We start from the raw sequence: 20,745 nt of genomic DNA, 5'->3' as shown, positions 1-20,745 counted from the left end.
GTAAGCAGAACCACGAGATGGGGGTGTTCCCATATGCAATACAGACCTGTGTCAAACCATAGGACATTATACATTAGGACATAACATAAAGAAAGCAGTTTTTACAGGCCTCACATCCCTGGAAATTCTCGGACTGTTTAGTTGCTGGGCAGGATTGCACAAGAAGCATAACTTGCCTGTGGATGTGCATCACAGTTTTTTGTATGTATTTATAATCACAGTTTATATTTACCTTGCGTGAATATGGAGGTCACTATTTATTGTCACACTGGAGAAATATACCTGCTTAACAATGGTATTTTCTGAGCTACAGACCAAATGTGCTTTTAAAATACACAGCCCCATATGGCCAGAGATAAATCAGCCAGTGTGCTGTCTTTTCCTTACTCAGTATTAGACATTATTCTGTGTCTTCCTATCTCACTGTGTCTCCTGATCAAACCTCATTCTCTCTGACATTAGGAATCTTTACATAATTCTGTTGTTGCAAGCTGTTGTGTTTTCATCCATTCTTGTCTACAATATGGTTTCTGTTTCCCTTGCTCCTGAAGAGGTTAAGAGCACGGTGTAGTCCCTACCTATCTCCTGGGTGGGCATCTTTCTATATATGAAAATGCTGTCAGTTTCTATTCAGTCTTTAGTTTAAGCTGTCGAAATATGTAGACTATTACACAATGCAAATGTGCACTTTTTTTTTTTTTAAGCCTTCTCTTAACCCACTCCTTATTCCTCCCCGTCTCACTCTTTCAAATATTGTTATGTCACCCGGGAGCACCTCGCCATTTCGACAGCGCTTTCAGCACCTATCTACATTACCGCAAGGCTTCTCCTTCACATCTAGCATCACCACCATTACTAACTCACATTCGACAAACGTCTCGCCTTATGGACGATATGAGCTGACAGCGCAGATCTTGCAATTTCATTCTTTTTTTTCCTTATTGCCAAAGGCCTGGTCAGATGTACTCCTCCATGTCAGAAGAATGTCTGCAACTACAGACCCTACCTTTCAGAACCCCTTGTAATTTCTTAATTGGCATTTACAAGTGACATTTCCAATGTGCACGCTGGAACTGACTGGAGAAGCTTCCAAAAAGCTTTGCTTATAAGGAGATCTTTTATATTCTGCTACTCCCTGGCTGCCAATTCTAAATCATATTCTTGTTGCCCAGGCTTGACCCTGCACGCAAGACTTAATATTCTAAATTTACAGTTAATGGAAAAGGCAAAATGCTGAAGTAGGTACATCAGGCAAAACACTGGAGAGACCCTTAGTCGTAAATAACACTAAGTGCTACTCGGAGAACCTTACAAAGTAGTGAATATTAATGTTCAACAATAGACGAACAGAGGACTTTGATTTGTGCAAATTTCAGCCTTTTAAGATTTTGGGATAAAGCTGTGAAAATGCAAAGTTTCTGAAGGGAAGAAAGACTTCCCTTCGCACCAAGATGATTTGTGAGAGAGGTTTCAATCTGGAGTACAGAAGAGAGATTTTCCACAAAAAAATTGGTAGCTCTGCTAGCATTAAGGGTGTAAGCACATTTCTGTAGTAGGACATATTATGGTGGTCTTTTTGGGCCTTGTCTTTCACACATTGAAACCAGAAGTGACAGACAAGACATACGTAGTTTGCTTAAAGAAATAAAGACAAATAAAGATTAAAGGAGAACTAAACCCCCAATAAGAAAAGCCCATACCTACTACCCTAGATAGTCGTCCCCCCGCATAGTTCATTACTCCTGAAAGTGTCCCAAATACATTGCTCACATATCAGTGCAGCAGTGTTCATGGGTGCCATCTTCTGGATCTTCAGTCTTCTTAGGGCAATGGCAATGGACAACAATAGAACAAATGCTGGCAAAAATAAAAGAAGAATAAATGAATGCAAGCCAAGAATAATACAAGGCAGGTGAAGAGCAGAAGGGATATTTAAAAGTAGGGACAAGTGAACCAATAATGGAAGACATGACATAAGGCAATAACAGGAGGGTCAGTGGAAAAGGCCTTCACCTTTTGTATCTCTTACTGGTCACTATGAATGTAATTCTTTATATAAACCCTCTTTTACAATGCTGCGGTTGGTGCTTTAAAAATACATGGTAACAATAAAGGCAACAAACTAGACCGTTAAAATTTTACATAATGTACAAGCGAGAGAGGATCAGAAAATATGAGGGAAGTGACTAGTTTTCAAAGATTAATATAAAAAAATACACGTTGCAATTCAACTTGCATGCAGTTTTACAATGCATGTGCTAATCTGCACTGGTAAATGGCATACAGGCTGCCGTGCATGCCATATTGAGACCATGTGCTATAATGCTGGAAATCTAATTTAAAAATGCTGCAATATGCATAAAAATCAAAAAAGACACTGGGGCTCATTAATCAACTCTGAGCAAATTCACCCATGGGCAGTAACCCATAGCAACCAATCAATGCGTGGCTTTTTTCAGGCAGCTGCAGGTAGAATCAGAAATGCAACAATTTTGATTGGTTGCCGTGGGTAACTGCCTACAGGCACTTTTACCCAGTGTTAATAAATGGCCCCCATTGTGTGCAAATTTTAAAGCCTTTACTTTCCCTCTCAAATGAGTCCTATTTTGTACTTAATAAACAGGTCATATATGCCAGAATTTATCATTATATTTATACTTGGCCAGAACGCCTGGAGAGTGCATTTAGCCTAAATGTAAACCTATCCTATATTTAAGGAAAGAAAAGGAAATTAGTATGTAATTGTCATGTAAATAAAAGCTAATCTGTTCGTTCACAAATTAAAGGCAAAATTCAAGACGAAAAATAAATCCAGTTATTTATCATGTGGCTAAATGATCTATGTGTAGCTGTAAAATAGAGGTTCATTGGGAATGTATATGTTGCTTGCTTCGCTGTCAAAAATTACCCCCCCCCCCTGTTTTTAGCCCCCTCCTCTTTTTTTATCCTTCTCAAACATATAAATAAGTAGAATTTCTGGATGCTCATTTCTCCCTTACATTTATCATCTAAATAACAGCCTTGCCAAGATGGCATCCTCATAATAAAGTCTCTCCGGTAGAGTGATGGGTAATGAAGCTTGCTTGTGAATGCAGTAAAAGAGAGGGGGGGTGGAGAAGAAAAAAAAAGTTGTTGAGCCAAATGCGTGAATATCATAAGGGCTCTGAAACTGGTGGACTTTGCCGGTAATCAATCTTTTTAGTGGGCTCTTTGGTATCTGAATATTTTGATAGATGACAGAATAATTGAGTTATCTATCTTTCTAACTATCAGAGTTGCATAAAAATTATTCTCACACGCCGGCGAATATTAAATATATTAGGTGTCCAGTTAATTTTTCATACAGAGGGTACAATAAGTGAAGTTGGTTTTATTTATTACGGCATAAACAGCACATAACTCCAGTCACGGATCAAATTCTGCTGTCATTGTTCCCTGGCAATGTGTGCGAAGGGTGTTTTTCGTTTTTTCCTGCTTGAATATTTCTCCAGGAGTCCAATATGATCATTCGTTAGTTAAATTCTTTTTTTTAAAGTGTGAAAATGATTAAAAACTCACGTAGAAGATAGAGGAGCCACCCTCCTTGTCAGCCCTATAGAGCCAGTGCGGCCTGATCTGATATCGGTGTTTGTTTCTGCTTGTTGCTGTGGTGTCAAGTTCTGGGAGAGATCTCCAAGCATGAGGATAAAGCTGGGCATACACTGTATGATCTGCTTTTTGTGAGCTCACTAAATAAGTAGATCTGTATCTGACATGCCTAATAACACAATGAGCTAAATTGGGATGATGTTGGCTTTGGTCCCAAGCCATTGATTGGATCACAGTGGAAATCTAGGGAGATCTATCCAATGATGACCCCAACAATATGTTGATGCCATGCCCAATGGGTTTGCTAGCATGCTTGATAGATATCTGGGATATTTTGGGCAGATATAGGTCAGGCAGGCTATGAGGAGGGTGGCATTCAGTACATGGGCTATTAATTGTTGACTTGGTCTAGATCAGGGGTCCCCAACCTTTTTTACCCGTGAGCCTCATTCAAATGTAAAAAGAGTTGGGGAGCAACACAAACTAGAAAAAAGTTCCTGTGGATGCCAAATAAGGGCTGTGATTGGCTATTTGGTTGCCTGTAATTGGACTACAGCATAGTGCTTAGGTTATTGGACTCCAGCTCAGGGCACTTTGATCTTGATTCTAGTTTCTGCACCCTTTCACTCAATCATCCTGTGAATCAGTCACCAAACATTAGAAAGGGATTAACTGTCTCATAGTGTCACTACAGCAGCATGGAAGCAAGAAGGTCCATGCCAATGAAATAATATTTGCAATACTTAACACAAAAGTAAATAATAATTCTGTTGCATAGAAATTAGTCTGCCATTGTGATGTGAGAAGGTGGCAGTAGAGATGCTATTGAATCAAATCAGATGATTCTCACCATATATTTTCATTTGGTTACGACAAGAGCAGAGTAGGTCTCAGATGATAGACAGAAGTCAACTTTAGGTTCATGTACTGTAGATAAATACATTCCTACACAAACAGTAACTTAGACTGGGTGCTATGGCACTGGTTTTCATCACTTGCAAACCTAAAGCCAAAATCGTAATAGATCCTGTACGTTTAATTATGAAAATATATCTCCATTCACACAGTAGGCAAGGATATCTGCCCATTACTTTGCTTTTTAGTGTGGTTTTCTCCTTTGTTAAAGAATAGATTCTTCTCTTTTTCAGTTAGCAGATTAGAAGGTTGTCTACCAGATTGCTTGCCTTCCAGGTAAATTAAAATTAGCCTTGCAGAATTGCCAATGGCTCTAAACATGTAGAGTGTGTTACTGCTCCTATCCTGTCTACAGTACTTTAGATATTTGATTATCTGGTTCAGAAAGAAAAAAAAATGGGGGCAACTAGTCCTTTGACTGGCAAAAATATATATGCATTCAGTCCTGCAAGAGCTCTGACAACACTGTCATCCTGCTCCCATCATACAGAGCAGAGGAAATGATGTCTGGAATATGGTAAATAAGGCATAGGGACTCCAGACACTGGAGAGGCTTAGTGCAAAGCCGCTGGAGTGCAGAATGAGGTGTGAAATGAAATAGCCGCGGAGGCACCAGCTTAGCTAATAGACAGCAGTCAGATACAATATAGCACCGTCTCCTCTGATTGAAACGTCTGTGCTTGAGAGCGGATAAGGGGCTCCTACACACCCGTACCTGCTAAGAAATACATTTGCAGGGCACACAAGCATAACACAGGCAGCAACCCAACAAGACGCATAATTGAATGCAGAGGCGTAAAAGTGAACAAAGCCATTAGTTGGAAACATGATGGCTGTACCAAAAATTATGGCCCGCAAGCGCAATTTATTAAAACAATAAAAATAATAATGGATGGACGAACAAAAGAGTGGAGACTTTATCAGTAGCATCTATAAGATGTTCATTTTTTTTACATAAATGGAAAATTGGATCAAGGAACTCTACCATTACCAAAGAATCTGCAGACTTGAATCATCTTTACGTACTTTTTTTTTTTTTGTCTAAAAGCTTTAGTTTCTAGATGTGTTGGAAATATGTGAAAATATTTAAAGGAAGGTAGAGGGTCCATAAAAGAAGAGAAATTGTGTTCTTGAAGCCCGATTTTGGAAATGATGCACTCATTCATTGATGTGTATAGTACAATTAACATCAGTGCTTTTTATATTGCACAGACACAACGGAAATGTGACAAGGAGAACATAGGCTATTGAGAAGAACTCCAATGTTCTCTCTCAATACTCTATTCCCACGTGCCATAAGCCATATAATTTCTTATAGCTTATAATGAGAAGCAGTCGCATTTTGGTTGTGGTGGATTTTGCTGGGGAAGTTGCACTTGTATGACATAAAATAAAATAAGATATATATATTTCATGGCTGGATATCTGGCCTCCAGTAATAAGTGACTTTATGAGAATTTTTTTTAAAAGCCACAAGGCAGGGATAGAGTCCATAGTGCAAGGATAATCATGTATTATTTCTTTTTTTAATATGAACTTGATTCCCCATTCTGTAAAATATATATTGTAATATTTGTTGTTACAAATACCTTTCACATCATCCACTCACACTAAACCATTTTACACTGCATTTACTTTCCATTGTTATTTAACATGGAAATTCAGTTTGTGTTTACAGTATTTTGTTGTTCTATCTTTAGTAATTTATAAAATGAAATTTGGGACTTAAACAGTTTCAGCACATGATTGATTCATAACAAGCAGCAATACAATAATAATCATTTGCAAGTAGCCTGCAGTGGAAAGGGATTTCTGTTTATTTTGCTGCCCCCCCCCACCCCATTCCAGGGCACAGTGACACCCCTTTTTCCATTACACCACTCTCTGTGCTTTATGAACTCTGTCATTTACCAAGAGGCAGCCTGCCCCAGGAGAGTTTATGTGGACCCTGGCTGCCTATAACAGGCTTGTCTCTTCAAGTTTCGTTATTGTGGCCTGATGCCTAGTTAGTTCTTATCAAGACTAATACCATGTGAAGCACTGGGCTTCCACTCGTCACACAAGCCAACATCAAGATCTTCTCTATCTGACGGAAATGGCTTAAGGCAGCATCCGTGCTGCCAGAGCTGCATTCACCATAACTCCTTCCTTGCCACTTCCAACTAGGCTCACCAGTTCAAGCTCAACACATCTCCTGCTGGTTTTGGTATCCTGTGAACATTTGCATGAAACCCTTACGCATACATTTGTTTCAGGAGATTTAAATTTATATTATATCTGTAAAGACATGCTACGGTATCCTTCTATTTTCTGAAAAAGATGTCCTAATTGTGGGTTGTTGTGCAGTTGTGACTTTACCACCCTACTGAAGTATACATCTCAATGACCAATTGGTATGTTCTTTCCATTTGAGACTAATTTCCCAAAGTACCTGATCTACCTTAACCTATGGGAGAGAAAACGTCCAAAGTATTTAATATCAAAAAACATACAGATGCCCTGAAGTTTTACACAAAAAGCATAATGTCTCAGACTTGTGTTGGAGATTTAATAAAGAAGGGGAATCTCCGTTATATATTTCTGGTAGCGGTGTCAATCACTTACACCATATTAGGAATCAATATTTTTAAGTAATCAATTCACTCACTGGTATGGATCTGCAGGTCGACCCCTCTATAGGCATACTCTTCATGCTCCCAGGGTCTGCACTTAAATACAATAGATCACTAATAGGATTCTGTCTCTGTGCCACTAGAACAGTGATACCCTGACACTGGAGATCTGCTATATCACACACTGTACCTGAACAATTTAAAGAAATGGGGAATTTTATGAATATGGAAGAATTGTTGAGTAATGTACAAGGGAGACCAGAGGTATTTGTTAAAACATGGTCAGCATGGGTATTATTTTTAGAATCCGAACAATATAAACAATTACAGTCGGACTAGGAACATTGCTGAATATATAGCAAATGTTGACGTGCTTATCTCATACAGCAAAATGTAAACTGCTACTTTTGACTGGGAATGGCTAAAAGAAATGATCTTCCCCACTTAATTTTCTTTTCTGTAAGTTTTCCTCATTACTTAATCTTATTCTCTTTCTCTCCTTTTTTTCTATTGATGACTCAGGGCAACACTGTGACTGGCGGAAAGACCAATATTTTAGTTTGCCCTTTGTATGTCATTGTTAGACTGCCTCCAAAAAGTGCATATGGTTGATAAATGCAAGGTGAACTTTGGCGAAAATAATATTAATGCAAGTTATACACTAAATTGCAATGTGTTGGGAGTTTCCTTAAATTAGAAGGATCTTGAGTTTTTTGTAGATAACAAGTTGTCTAATTCTGGGCAGTGTCATTCTGTGGCTACTAAAGCAAATGAAGTTCTGTCTTGCATAAAAAGGGCATTAACTCAAGGGATGAAAACATAATTATGCCTCTTTATAGGTCCTTGGTAAGGCCTCATCTGTAGTATGCAGTGCAGTTTTGGATTCCAGTCCTTAAGATGGATATAAATGAGCTGGAGAGAGTGCAGAGACATGCAACTAAACTGGTTAGAGGGATGGAAGACTTAAATTATGTGGGTAGACTGTCAAGATGAGTACAGTCAAGTTGTTGAATGCACTGCCGGGTGATGTTGTGATGGCTGATTGCATATGGATAAATATAATTTATGTGAAAATATGGAGGGGTGTGTATGGATGCTGGTTTTTCCATTTTGGAGGGGTTGAACTTGATGGACTTCTCTCCACTAATGTTGCCATATTGTACTTTTTTTCATCATAAGATTGGGAGCACCATAACTTAAACATAAATAAATGTCATGCACTTTTTTCACTGCAAAAAATAAAAGTGATTTATTGATTTCATAATGAAGGTTTAAAGACAGAAAATAGGCGGTAAAAATATAACTTCTATAGAACACAATCCAGGGAAAAAAGTACCAGTTATTGTAAAAATATTTATTCAATAGTTCCATGACAATATAAAGGCACATGGCAGCAGGCTATGGAACTTGTGCAAGTTTTAATACCTGTATATTTAAATGTATATTGTATCTTTAAAGACATGTTATGTCTTCTATTTTCAGAAGATGTCCTAATAAGTAGGGGATACATTAACATTTTTTACACCAGTGAAATCACAAACATATTTGCAAATACATAGAGAGTAATATCACTGTTTCCATTGACAAAATGAATGCTTTAGAGACTAAATATTCTTTTAAGGCTACGGCATTTGGCATGTTTTGACTGCAAATGTATCAAATGAAAAAGCAGCTTTTGAAACACCCCTGTGACTGCATCCTGTAATGGGAAATGTGGTGCCCAAAGCACATATGGTGGTGACAGGTGGACTTCTGCTCAGAAATGCTCAGGCATTTAGATTTAACAGAATGGAATTCTGCTTAAAGGAACCCTTGTTCTTTGGATTTTTGTTGCCCCCCTCCCCCCAGATCTTTGCATTGTTACACATTTAAACACTGATAAACGATGCTTTAAAAAATATGGTTGATCAATGTGAAACATCAGTTATTTTTTGATGATCGATATCATCCAAATCCCGATAACCAAACCCACGCCAACTATGTTTCCTGCATATCCCGTGTTGACTTTCTACTGTAGAACTGTAGAATTCTATGAATTCCTATCCTTCCCTTTCATGGAAATACAACTGCTTTATTATTTTTGTATATGTTTGAAGCCCTTTTCAGATACAATTAAAGTATCACTAGCATTAGATTACCAAGGCTATTACTGTCTCTCATTTCATCTGCATAAGAAAGATAAAAGGCCAGCTGACTGCTGACTTTTGAAGTCATGACCTTGAGGTCACAGACATTTCAAGAGCGGGTTTTAAGAGAATGATGTAGAAAGTGTGGGAAATATTAATAAAATAAATATTTCATAAGAATTATCAGTCTGTAAACTTTTTCACCAAACCAAAGGAGCGGTACTAAAAATATTTTGCCTAAAGAAAGCAAAATGTAATTCAAAGCAACTTTCTTCTAGACATTCTTTCCATATTTTCAGTGATATTAAAGTTGTTTTTAAATGTAATTGGTTTTGAAAGCAGCGTCTGCCTGCCCCTTGATGCTCGCTAACTTTATATGAATTTTTAGTAAGATGTAGAGAGTGATATTCTAAAACAATTTGCAATTCGCTTTAATTTTTTAATTATTTTTGAGTTATTTTGCTGTCCGGTTTGCAATTTCAGCCATCTGATAGCTAGGGTCCAAATTATCCAAGTAACATTGCATTGATTTGAATAAGAGCCTGGAACAGGAGATGGACTGAATATAAAGATGAGTAATAAAAAAAATAGCAATAACAATTTGTAACCTTAAAGAGCTTTTTTTTTTAGATGGGGTCAATGGAAAAAGTGAGAAGATGAAGGCTAATAATTCAAAAACTATAAAAAAGAAAGGATAAAGCTGCTTAGAATTGTGAAACAACAGTTAAGGTCAATGACACATGGTGCTGTTGTTTAAAAAAAACCTTTGTATGCATTTTAAAAAATTTTGCTACTTCAGTGTTTGAGCAGAGACATTGCCCTAATAAAACCAAACCAAAGCTGCCATTTCTTGTATTCACCACCTGGATCAATATTTGGTAGAACCACTTTTAGCACCAATTATAGATGCAAGTATTTTGGGGTATGTCTTATCCAGCTTACACGTGGATGCTGCCATTTATGCTCGTTCTGCTTGGCAAAATTGCTCAGGTTGGATGGGAACCATTGGTAAATGGAAGTATTTCATATTCATATCTTGACACATATCTTGACATCAGATTGGTGTTAACTGAGCCATGCTAAGACCTTCAGGTTCATAGTTTTTATCACACCAGTGTAGCCTTGACTGTGTGTTTAAAGTGGAACTATCACGAAAATAAAATTTTAATATAATCTTCAACATACTGAAATAAGAAACTTTGTAAATACAATCAATTAAATATTCTGCAAAATTTCTGAAATCATCAAGTTTATGTTCACTATCCCTCTCTCTTCATTCTGTCTTCATGCAGCAGTTGGGTGTCAGATGAATGATCCAATATATCTTATGGGGAAGCTTTCTTTCCTAGCAGATGAATTAGAGCTCACTCAAATAACAGATTCCAGTACAAACAAAATCTAACAAAATAACTGTCTTTTGCACAAATTCTGCATGTAGAGAGACCTGATGTCTGGTCATTTTAATAGAGTGCGCTCTTATACATCTTCTAGGCAAAAGGAGCCCCCCTATAAGATATATTGGATCAATCATCTGTCACACATCTCCTGAATGAAGAGACAATGAAGAGAAACAGATGCTGCGAGAGGGTTAGTGAAGATGAACTTGATTATTTCAGAACAGTACAGAATTGATTGTATTTAGAAAGTTTCTTATTTCGGTATTCTGAGGCTTATTTTCATTTTCGTGATAGTTCCTCTTTAAGATCATTATCCTGCTGAAAGTCTCACACAGGCTGAAAGAGATTTTACTCTAGAACTGCCTTGTATTTGGCTCAATCCAACTTACCCTCATCCCTGACCATTTTACCAAGCCCTCCTGATGAAAAGCATCCCTCCATCATGATGCTACCACCACTATACTTCATGATGTTGATGGTGTCTCTAATGGTGTATCATCGCCTCATTTCCATTTCATTGTTGTGTCTCCCACATGCATTGTTTGTTGTAACACAACGAAATATGGAAAATCTAAAGGGATGGATACCAATGCAAGGCACAGTATAGATGCATGCTTTTCTTTGTGTATGATTTACTATCAAGGCAAACCATAAAACTCCTACTTCCAGAGACCCAGCAGTGTTCTTGAGCTTTTCCTTGTTTGGCTTTACCAGGCGGCACCATGCATTGCTGGCTCCAGACAGGATCCAGACGAAGCAAGACAATGAGAGCCACAAGCTGCTGTCCTGACTTAATCAGCTGCAGAATTTGTAAACTGCACGTGTCATAGCTGGAAATGTTAGCCCTTTAGTAGAAGCTTGAAAAGGTTAGATCTGATAAAAGCCGTCAGCGCTGGAGGAAAGTGATTTATGAGGATGTAATGACACAAAAATGCCTCATTTATCACTCATATGCAGATAGGTTAACATCTTCATGTCAGACTTTTAAAAACCGGACCGCTTAGAATTGTCAAAATAGGTGCTTAATTACCCTCTCTGCCTTTCATTCTGAATTACTTTCTTTTCAATTTTGGTCATTTTCTCACAGATTAATTTAAAAATTTTCATATGGTTTCCATTAAAAGACATTCATATTTCAGATTTTTTTCGGCTGCGTATTACCAGGTTGTTTGAAGTTTTATTAGCTAAAGCTGTTGAGGTGGGGGCTGTGGCTCTCTGATAGTCTGGTCCATTTCTGAGTTTATTTTTTGCTCCAAGATAAATGGGGTGGCGAAACAGGAATCGTTTGGTTAGGTATTTTTTCTGTTATTTTAATACAATATATTTTCCCCCAAATGCCATATAAAAGCACAGTTCATATTTAGCTCAGTCCCTTTCTCATTTGATCCATCAGATGACAGTCTGTCCTTGTCATGAACCATTTAAAGATGTGTGGGGGAGGGGTTGTGTGTGCAAAGCTGGCTTGATTTGGGATAAAAATCGGCTTGGAGAATGGTGGAAAACTCGTATAATAGCCTTATTGGTGTTTGGTTGAAGATGCTATATTTATAAGATCATGGGTTAAGACTCAAAAACACAATCACTTATAAACATGAAAAAAATCAATTGGACTACAGGTATGGGATCCATTATCCCGAAATCAGTTATCCAAAAAATTTCGGAAATACGGAAAGGTCGTCTCCCATAGACTCCATTATAATCAAAATAATCCAGATTTTTAAAAACGATTTGGCAAGTCTGAAACTCCCTTTTAATGAAAATATTACCCTGATAAAGATGGAAGCCTTAATTTGGCAATAGGGACAATAGATTCCTGGAGTTGATTACAAGAATAATTTACATGACCATGTTTTTGTATTTTGATACATCTGTAATTATACAGAGCTGCTTTCCATGTGGCTGAAGCTCAGAAGCACGGATTTCCATGTGTTTCTTTCATAAAGTGTTTTAACTAAATTAACTTTTAGTATGTTATGGATGGCTAATTCTAAACAACCATTATAATGGGCTTCATTTTTTCCTTTTTATAGTTTTAAAATTGTCTTCTTCTGACTCTTTCCAGCTTTCAGAAGGGGGGTCACTGACCCCATCTAAAACACAAATGCTCTGTACAGACTATACATTTAGTGGATTATTTATTAAGATTTGAGTAGTGTTTTCCACGAAAATTCAAGCTTTCAAGTTTATTTTTTTGGTCAAATAGCTCGAATCCAAAAATACACAATCTAAAAACCAGCCGAAGTCATGTAGGAGTCAGTGGCAGAGGTCCATTGAACCATCTGAAGATGTTAATAGCCTTCATGATGTTTGAGGGTTTTGCCCAAAAAGTCGATCAATTTTAGCGATTCGAGTTTTTTTCCCACTAAAAACTCAATTAATTTGAGTTTTCAGGTCTCGAAACTCAAACTCGCAGAATCGAGTTTTTTCCATTCTTATTTTCGAGGTGTAAAAAAAACTCAAAAATTCAACCTTTGATCAATAACGTCCCTATTGTTGTTGCTAGGTTTTGTTACTTCTTTGTATTCAGGCCCTCTCTTATTTCCAAAAAACACAAATAATAAAAAATGAAACGCCATTGCAAAATGTCCCCGAATATCAATCTCTACGTCATACTAAAAGTTAACTCAAAGGTGAACAACCCCTTTAATAGATCAAAAGAAACCTGCTGAATATATAGGTCAAAATTAAATTTCATTGAGGTTAGAAATAGAGCTGAAGCTTGCTTTACTTTTAGGGGCAGATTTATCAAAATGTGAGATTAATAATTAAAAACACACTTATGTTCTATTCATTCTTATGGGATTTATATTATTGTATTTATAAGTGGGTGAACGTTAGAACCCACCATTAGATAAATACTGTTCTAAAAATCCCATCGGAATAATAAGAATGTGGGTGAGTTCTTATTTATAAAGCTCTAAACTCACATTTTGATAAATCTGCTCCTTAATGTAGATAAAAAAAAAATTCCCCATACTTTACTTTCCAGTGTTTCTGGGGAACAATGAGGTTGTCGTTTCATATCTGCATTGCTAAGCTGCAGTGTATGAGCTGCTGTAATTAAAGGGTAGTAAGAAGGAAGAGAGACAGTGTCTCTTAGCATGCAATTGTTTTACAAGAAATAAAAAGAGCATTCAGGCTTGCTGAAAAATAACTGTCAGAAATGTTCAGGCACCCAGCTCTTTGAACAACGTTTAAAGACCTTTCAAGGAATTACATTTAATTAACACAAAAATAAGTGCAAGTAAGAAAGAGCCCTCGTGTAAAGTGTTATAAAGTTTCATAATGTTAATACATTAGTAATACAACTAGAATAGGCGACGGCAGAGAAGTGATGATGTTTGACTCACACTGTACTTATTAGAGAAATATTTGTCTTCTTCTTTACTTTCAGGGAAGGTTAACTTAATGTCTTTAATGCTTCGCCTTTTAATCCCTTTCCCCATTGCAGAGATTACAAATTGAGCTTTTGGCATAATTTATCCTTCTGCTTATTCTTGGAAGCTCTGCATGGCCATTGTGTCGGCTCAGATGCAATAATAATTGTATTTCTCAATAGAGTGGCTAATAAAGAACTGGGGAAGCTTACTATTTATTACATCCTCCTCTATATCCCTTGTTAAAAATCCTGTATGGTCATCTAAATGATAGTAGGGATGCAACAAATCCACTATTTGCGATTCGGCCGAATCCTTCATGAAAGATTTGGCCAAATACCGAACCCAACGTAATCCTAATTTGCATATGCAAATTAGGGATGGGAAATGTACTTTCTTGTTTTGTGACGAAAAGTCACGTGATCTCCCTTTCCATCCCTAATTTGCATATGCATATTAAGATCCGGTTCGGCTCAAGGATTCGGCTGAATCTGAATGCTGCTGAAAAAGGCTGAATCCCAAACCGAATCCTGGATTCATTGCATCCATAACTGATAGGTGAACAGTTTTAAAGGGATGATCTGAAAACCCTGTGTTAGCCGAGGTTATATATAACTCCCTGCAGCAAATGGTTCCAACACAGACACTGGGAGGTTCTACCATCGAAAATAAGCTATTCAATATAAGCCTGATATTTGATGTAGACTAGTTTTTAGTTGAGCTTTCTGGATTCAGCTTTAATTGCCAAAATAATATTGTGTGTCCTCTGTGCACCACTGAACTCTACCCTTATTGGTTTATACTTTTTCCTAAAACGTTTTGTGTGACAGACATTGAAGTGATATATTAGGTGAAACCATCGCACTACTCTGCATTAATGATTGTATGTTTGTCCAGTGAAAACTATAAGGCGTATTTATGTCCACAAGTGCAGTTAGCAAATTGCAACTTTCTCTCTATTATGTGTCTTTATCCCGGAATTCCAGTACCGTCGCAAGGGGGAGTTGTGCCTGATGCAGTTGCAGCCAGTGAGTTAAAATTTGTGCAGTTGATGCAAGGTGTTAAGGGAGAACTAAACCCCCTTGCTAATAAAACCCCCTACCCTCCATAGTCCCCCTCCCTGCTCCCCCCCGCACAGGTGTTAACACAAGTAAATGCCCCTAAACTGGTAATTACCCCTTGTTGCAGAGTCAACGCAGCAGACCTCACGGGGCCATCTTCAGTGCTTTGGTAATCTTCAGTAAGTAAGTGCTGTATCGGTGCATGCACAGCTGGAGCATTTTCCCAGTTCCCTACAATTGCTCATGCGCCAAAAGTAACGAAAATTACCAAATCGGCGCAAGAAGACCTGAAGATTACCGAAGCGCTGGAAGATGGCCCCGGTGAGCTCCACTGCGCTGACTCTGCAACTAAGGGTAATTACCGGCGTTAGAGGCTTTTACTTGTGTTAACATCTGTGCGGGGGGCAGGGAGGGGGGACTATGGAGGGTAGGGGGTTTTATTAGCACTGGGGTTTAGTCCTCCTTTAAGGGAACCGGCCCCTAAATATATAGACTTGCCGCCCCTTTTGTGACATCACTCACAGGTTTATCTAGTATAGGTCAATCTAAAAACAACTGGACTTGCTGAGTAATCAATGAAGACGTTTCACTACTCATCCGAGCAGCTTCTTCAGTTCAACTGACTGGTGTGGGAAATTCTCAGCATATAAACTCTTCCACTAATCTATTTACAATGGCACATTGTAACTCTTCAAAGAGGTGACATCTGAAGAAACTCACAGAGGTGTTGATTCTGTGTAGTTGTGATAGGATTATCCAATGTGTCATGCAACTCCTAGATACAGATTGTTTTTAGATTGACCTATACTAGATATACTATGACCTGGATGAATGAAAATCTTCATAGTCACACTCACAGGTTTATAAATAGAGGGGGAATGCCGGGCTGGGTGAGGATTGGAAGGGGGTCGGGCGGGTTGAGAATTTCTTGACCCGCACTACACTACTGCACAGCGGGTGCTGCAGACTTATCACATTTGGCCAGGATAAGCACTTAGGTCTATCTATGGTTTAGTATAAAGATGATGTTACAGAAATGTCAGGAGGTTTAGGATGCTTTTTGGACAGAAATCTTGGACACCGTAATTAACTTTCTGTAAATGAATTACAGACAGGGTTGCATTGCATCCCACACAACATGCGCCAGTATCACCCCAATTTTTTTTACACTTCAAACCTGTTGTGTAGGATGATGCAAAATATTCCATTCATCTGATTTTCAAACAAAAATTCTATGTAGAATATACTATTTTCACTTCTGCGTCTTTTTAAAATGACGATGCTAAAAGCCAGTTGTTTTTTTTTTTTGGAATTCGGATATACACTAAATATAGGCATGGGGATTAAATCTTTTTCATATTTGAAAGCAAGAGCATTATATATTATATTTTTTCATCAGGAATTTGAGAATAAAAATGGCAGTCGCGGGATCTTGCACTTTGTACTATGTCACTGGAGACTCCCGGGTTTGCGCCTCTGGCAAGTAAGGCACTGAATATGGGAGGCAGCTACTTCCTTTCTTGATATCTGCCAAACCACATGTTAATTAGGAGATGGAAGTTTCCTCTCCGTGAGGATCTGCGACAACTGTCTGTGACACATTTTTACGCTTTAATTGCTTTTTAAAATACTTTTTTCAACCTGGCATCATGAAGCATAGCTAGGTGCTAGATATTATACCATTCAAACCTGTTCAAGGCTGTCTGTTCTCTACATAATGTTGGATACTGTATATTTAAGATAATATAAATATTGCATGTACCTATTTATAATATGATTGTGATTACGATTTATATATAATCATAGGAAAAGGAAAGAAAAACACAAATCTGAGTGTTAGGGCAAAATTCATAAAAATATTGGTAAAGGAAAATTCCATAAAAATTTGAAAACTTATTCAAAGACCAATTTTCCATTTACCAAAATTTTCACAAAACGTTAAAGTGGGTGTGGCTATTTTGTGTCGTGTGTACGACTTTTTTGAGGATTAGACGTACCCATGACATTTAGGGCTAAACCCAATGGGAGATTTTGCAGGTGGTGTCATATCGACAGAACGGATCATACAAGTGAGATGCAGTCGCATGGGTCAAAATATAATGGGACTGATGCTACGAAAATCTGGTGGGTAAACTACATGCAAATTTTTCCATCCAACTCAACACAACTGTTAGATGTGAATGCTGCATGCCGCGTCTTCATCCAACGAGATAAAATCTGATCATGTCTGACCGACTTTTATTTTCCATTGAAATACATTGACTGTAGGATATAGATGCATGAACAAACTACACCATCTGACTTTATCTGATCCGACTTTATTTTAACTATAGGGGGATCAGACATTATAGTTTGATTAAACTTACTCTCTGTAAGTTACTAACTGCACATTAGCTGCATTGATCAGGAAAGTCTTTTCTCTTGTTTTCTCTATGTGCTTGACATTAAAACCTCCACTATCTAGAATGATAAGGGCTGATTTATAAACATTCTTGTTAAATGGATATTGTCATAGGAAAACGTGTTTTTTTTTAAAAAAAATAGTGCTGCTCCAGCAGAATTCTGCACTGAAATCTATTTCTCAAAATAGCAAACAGGTTTTTTTCATGTTTAATTTTGAAATCTGACATGGGGCTAGACATATTGTCAGTTTCCAAGGTGCCCCTAGTCATGTGACTTGTGCTCTGATAAACTTCAGTCACTCTTTACTGCTGTACTGCAAGTTGGAGTGATAACACCCCCTCCCTTCCCCCCCCCCAGCAGCCTAACAACAGAACAATGAGAAGGTAACCAGATAGCAGCTTCATGGTAGATCTAAAAACAGCACTCAATAGTAAAATCCAGGTTCCATTGCTTCATATTCAGTTACGGTGACAGCCTGCCAGAAAGCAGTTTTATCCTAAAGTGCTGGCTCTTTCTGAAAGCACATGACCAGCCAAAATGACCTGAGATGCACCTACACACCAATATTACAACTTGAAAAAAATACGCTTGCTGCTTCAGGAATTAAATTTTATAATGTATAGTGAATTATTTGCAGTGCAAACGGTCTAATTTAGAAATAAAAACTACACCATAAAAATCATGACAGAATCCCTTTAATGACCACAAGTTTTCATATTTACAAATCACCTTCCAAGTTACAGCCACACAATACTCATTCTTTATCAAGCACTTACTGTCTGGTAGGCTAAAATCAGTGTTTGTAACTCTCACATCAGAATAGTACTGGGAAAAGGAACTCACTGAAGATCTCTAAGGGTAATTATTGCTATTGATAGTATGCCTGAGTTTGCCAAAATATCTGCTTGCTTTCCCGGCTTCAGGATTTGAGTAGACAGGTGAGTCAAAGTCTGTTTAAAAATCTACTACAGGTATGGAACCTGTTAACAAGAGTGCTTGGGGCCTGGGGTTTTCCAAATAATGGATCTTTCCATGATTTGGATCTTCATACCTGAAGTCTACTAGAAAATCATGTAAACATTAAATCAACCCAATTGGCTGGTTTTGTTTCCAGTAAGGATTCATTATATCTTAGTTGGGATCAAGTACAAATTACTGTTTTATTATTACAAAAAGGAAATCAATTTTAAAAATTTGGATTATTAGGACAGGTTATTCATAACTGGTAATGGATCCCATACCTGTACAGGTATAGGATCAGGAAACCCGTTATCCAGAAAGTTCCAAATTATGGAAAGGCTGTCTCCCATAGACGCCATTATAATCAAGTGATCCAAATTTTTAAAAATGATTTCCTTTTTCTCTATAATAATAAAACAGTAGCTTGTACTTGATCCAAACTAAGATATAATTATCCTTATTGGAAGCAAAACCAGACTTTTGGGTTTATTTAATGTTTACATGATTTTCTAGTAGACTTAAGGTGTGAAGATCCAAATTACGGAAAGACATGTTATACGGAAAGCCCCAGGTCCTGAGCATTCTGGATAATCGCTCCCATACCTGTACTACATATCAAAAAACCCTATACTAACTATAAGAGGTCCATGACCTGTACAAAATTGGCCTTGTAGTTCTATATGTTTTAGAAATGCCAGGAATGGTGCTTATTTACAAAAGGAAAGCTAAACATTATCTGGTATATTTATCAAAGAGTGACGTTAGAGATTGCCACAGTCCTCTAGAGTGAAATTCCACCACGCTCAATTCATTTCTATGGCATTTTTAACAGCGTATTTATCAATGCGTGAAAGTTCATCCTTTGATAAATACTCATGAATGGAAAGTGGTGGAATTTCACTCTAGAGGACTGTGGCGATCTTTAACTTCACTCTTTGATAAATATACCCCTTTGTCTCTACACTGCTTTTTTACTCTTTAATTCCTTTTTGGTACAAGAGCAACAGTGTAGGCAATACAGGCAATATATATTCATGTAGCACTATTAAAGGCACAGGGGACTGATTAGGTGAAACTAAAGGGGTTATGACTATATCTGGATCTTAAAGGGACGGGCAAAAAAAAGAACAAAAAGAATGCAGTGTTAAAGACCCAGGCCCTAATTCAGCCTGCAGAATTTAAAGGGATCCTGTCATGGGAAAACATGTTTTTTTCAAAACGCATCAGTTAATAGTGCTACTCCAGCAGAATTCTGCACTGAAATCCATTTCTCAAAAGAGCAAACAGATTTTTTTTATATTCAATTTTGAAATCTGACATGGGGCTAGACATATTGTCAATTTCCCAGCTGCCCCAAGTCATGTGACTTGTGCCTGCACTTTAGGAGAGAAATGTTTTCTGGTAGGCTGCTGTTTTTCCTTCACATTGTAACTGAATGTGTCTCAGTGGGACATGGGTTTTTACTATTGAGTGTTGTTCTTAGATCTACCTGGCAGCTGTTATCTTGTTTTAGGGAGCTGTTATCTGTTACCTTCCCATTGTTCTTTTCGATTCATTTTGAAACAAATGTTTTTTCTCATGACAGTATCCCTTTAAATGGAATGTTCACCTTTGAATTAACTTTTAGTTTAAATGAGAAGGAAAGTCATTTGGCACTTGTGATTTTATTTACTTATCTGACAACCTGGACCGGTGCTCCTATCAGCAGAAAACGGCACGGCCCGGGGTTATTCCAGCGAGCACCAAGGAGCGATCGCCTTCCTGCTTCTGCGCCCTTCAAATTTCCCGGGGCAGACACATGCGCAGTAGAATGAAAATGCAGGCTTTTTTGATAAAGTTCGGCCTTTTGCTCTACTGCACATGTGGAGCCGCGAGAAGGAGTAAGAGGATCGCTCAATGGTTCTCACTGGAATAACCCCGGCCCAGTGCAGTTTTCTGCTGATAGGAGCACAAACCTGGGTGTCAGCTAAGTAAATCCAATCACTTGGGGTGCCTAACATTTGGCACTCCCAAGTGCCGAATGACTTACCTTCTCCGTTATCCCCCATTTGAAAGCTGGAAAGAGTCTTAAGAATCAAATAATTAAAAAAAAATTTAAATAATGAAGACCAATTGAAACATTGCTTAGAATTAGCCATTCTGTACATCCTACAAGTTAACTTAAAAGTGAGACACCCCTTTAAGAGGTATGGGTTGGTATAGGTAATGGGATTTAAAGCAGTGGCCACTGAGTGCATACATTTATGGGGCAATAAGGTAGACCCTGTGCACAGATAGCTCCATAGCACCCATCATACCCAGAAATG

The 20,745-nt window shown here is 37.8% G+C and overlaps 1 protein-coding gene across 5 annotated transcripts in view; it reads left to right on the top strand.

Annotated features, from left to right (window-relative positions):
- The window catches only part of cdin1.L (CDAN1 interacting nuclease 1 L homeolog), a 193,357-nt gene that overhangs the window by 110,064 nt on the left and 62,548 nt on the right, over window positions 1-20,745 (top strand). Inside the window, exon 12 of one of the 5 annotated variants that reach the window (XM_041572190.1) lies at window positions 10,733-10,805. Coding sequence (XP_041428124.1) covers window positions 10,733-10,790 — 58 coding nt within the window. The 3' untranslated portion in view covers window positions 10,791-10,805. 5 annotated transcript variants of the gene reach the window in all.

Source organism: Xenopus laevis, chromosome 8L (genome assembly GCF_017654675.1).
Source record: "Xenopus laevis strain J_2021 chromosome 8L, Xenopus_laevis_v10.1, whole genome shotgun sequence".
NCBI lineage: Eukaryota > Metazoa > Chordata > Amphibia > Anura > Pipidae > Xenopus > Xenopus laevis.
Note: the sequence above shows the minus strand (reverse complement) of the source record. Positions and strands in the feature narration are given on the sequence as shown.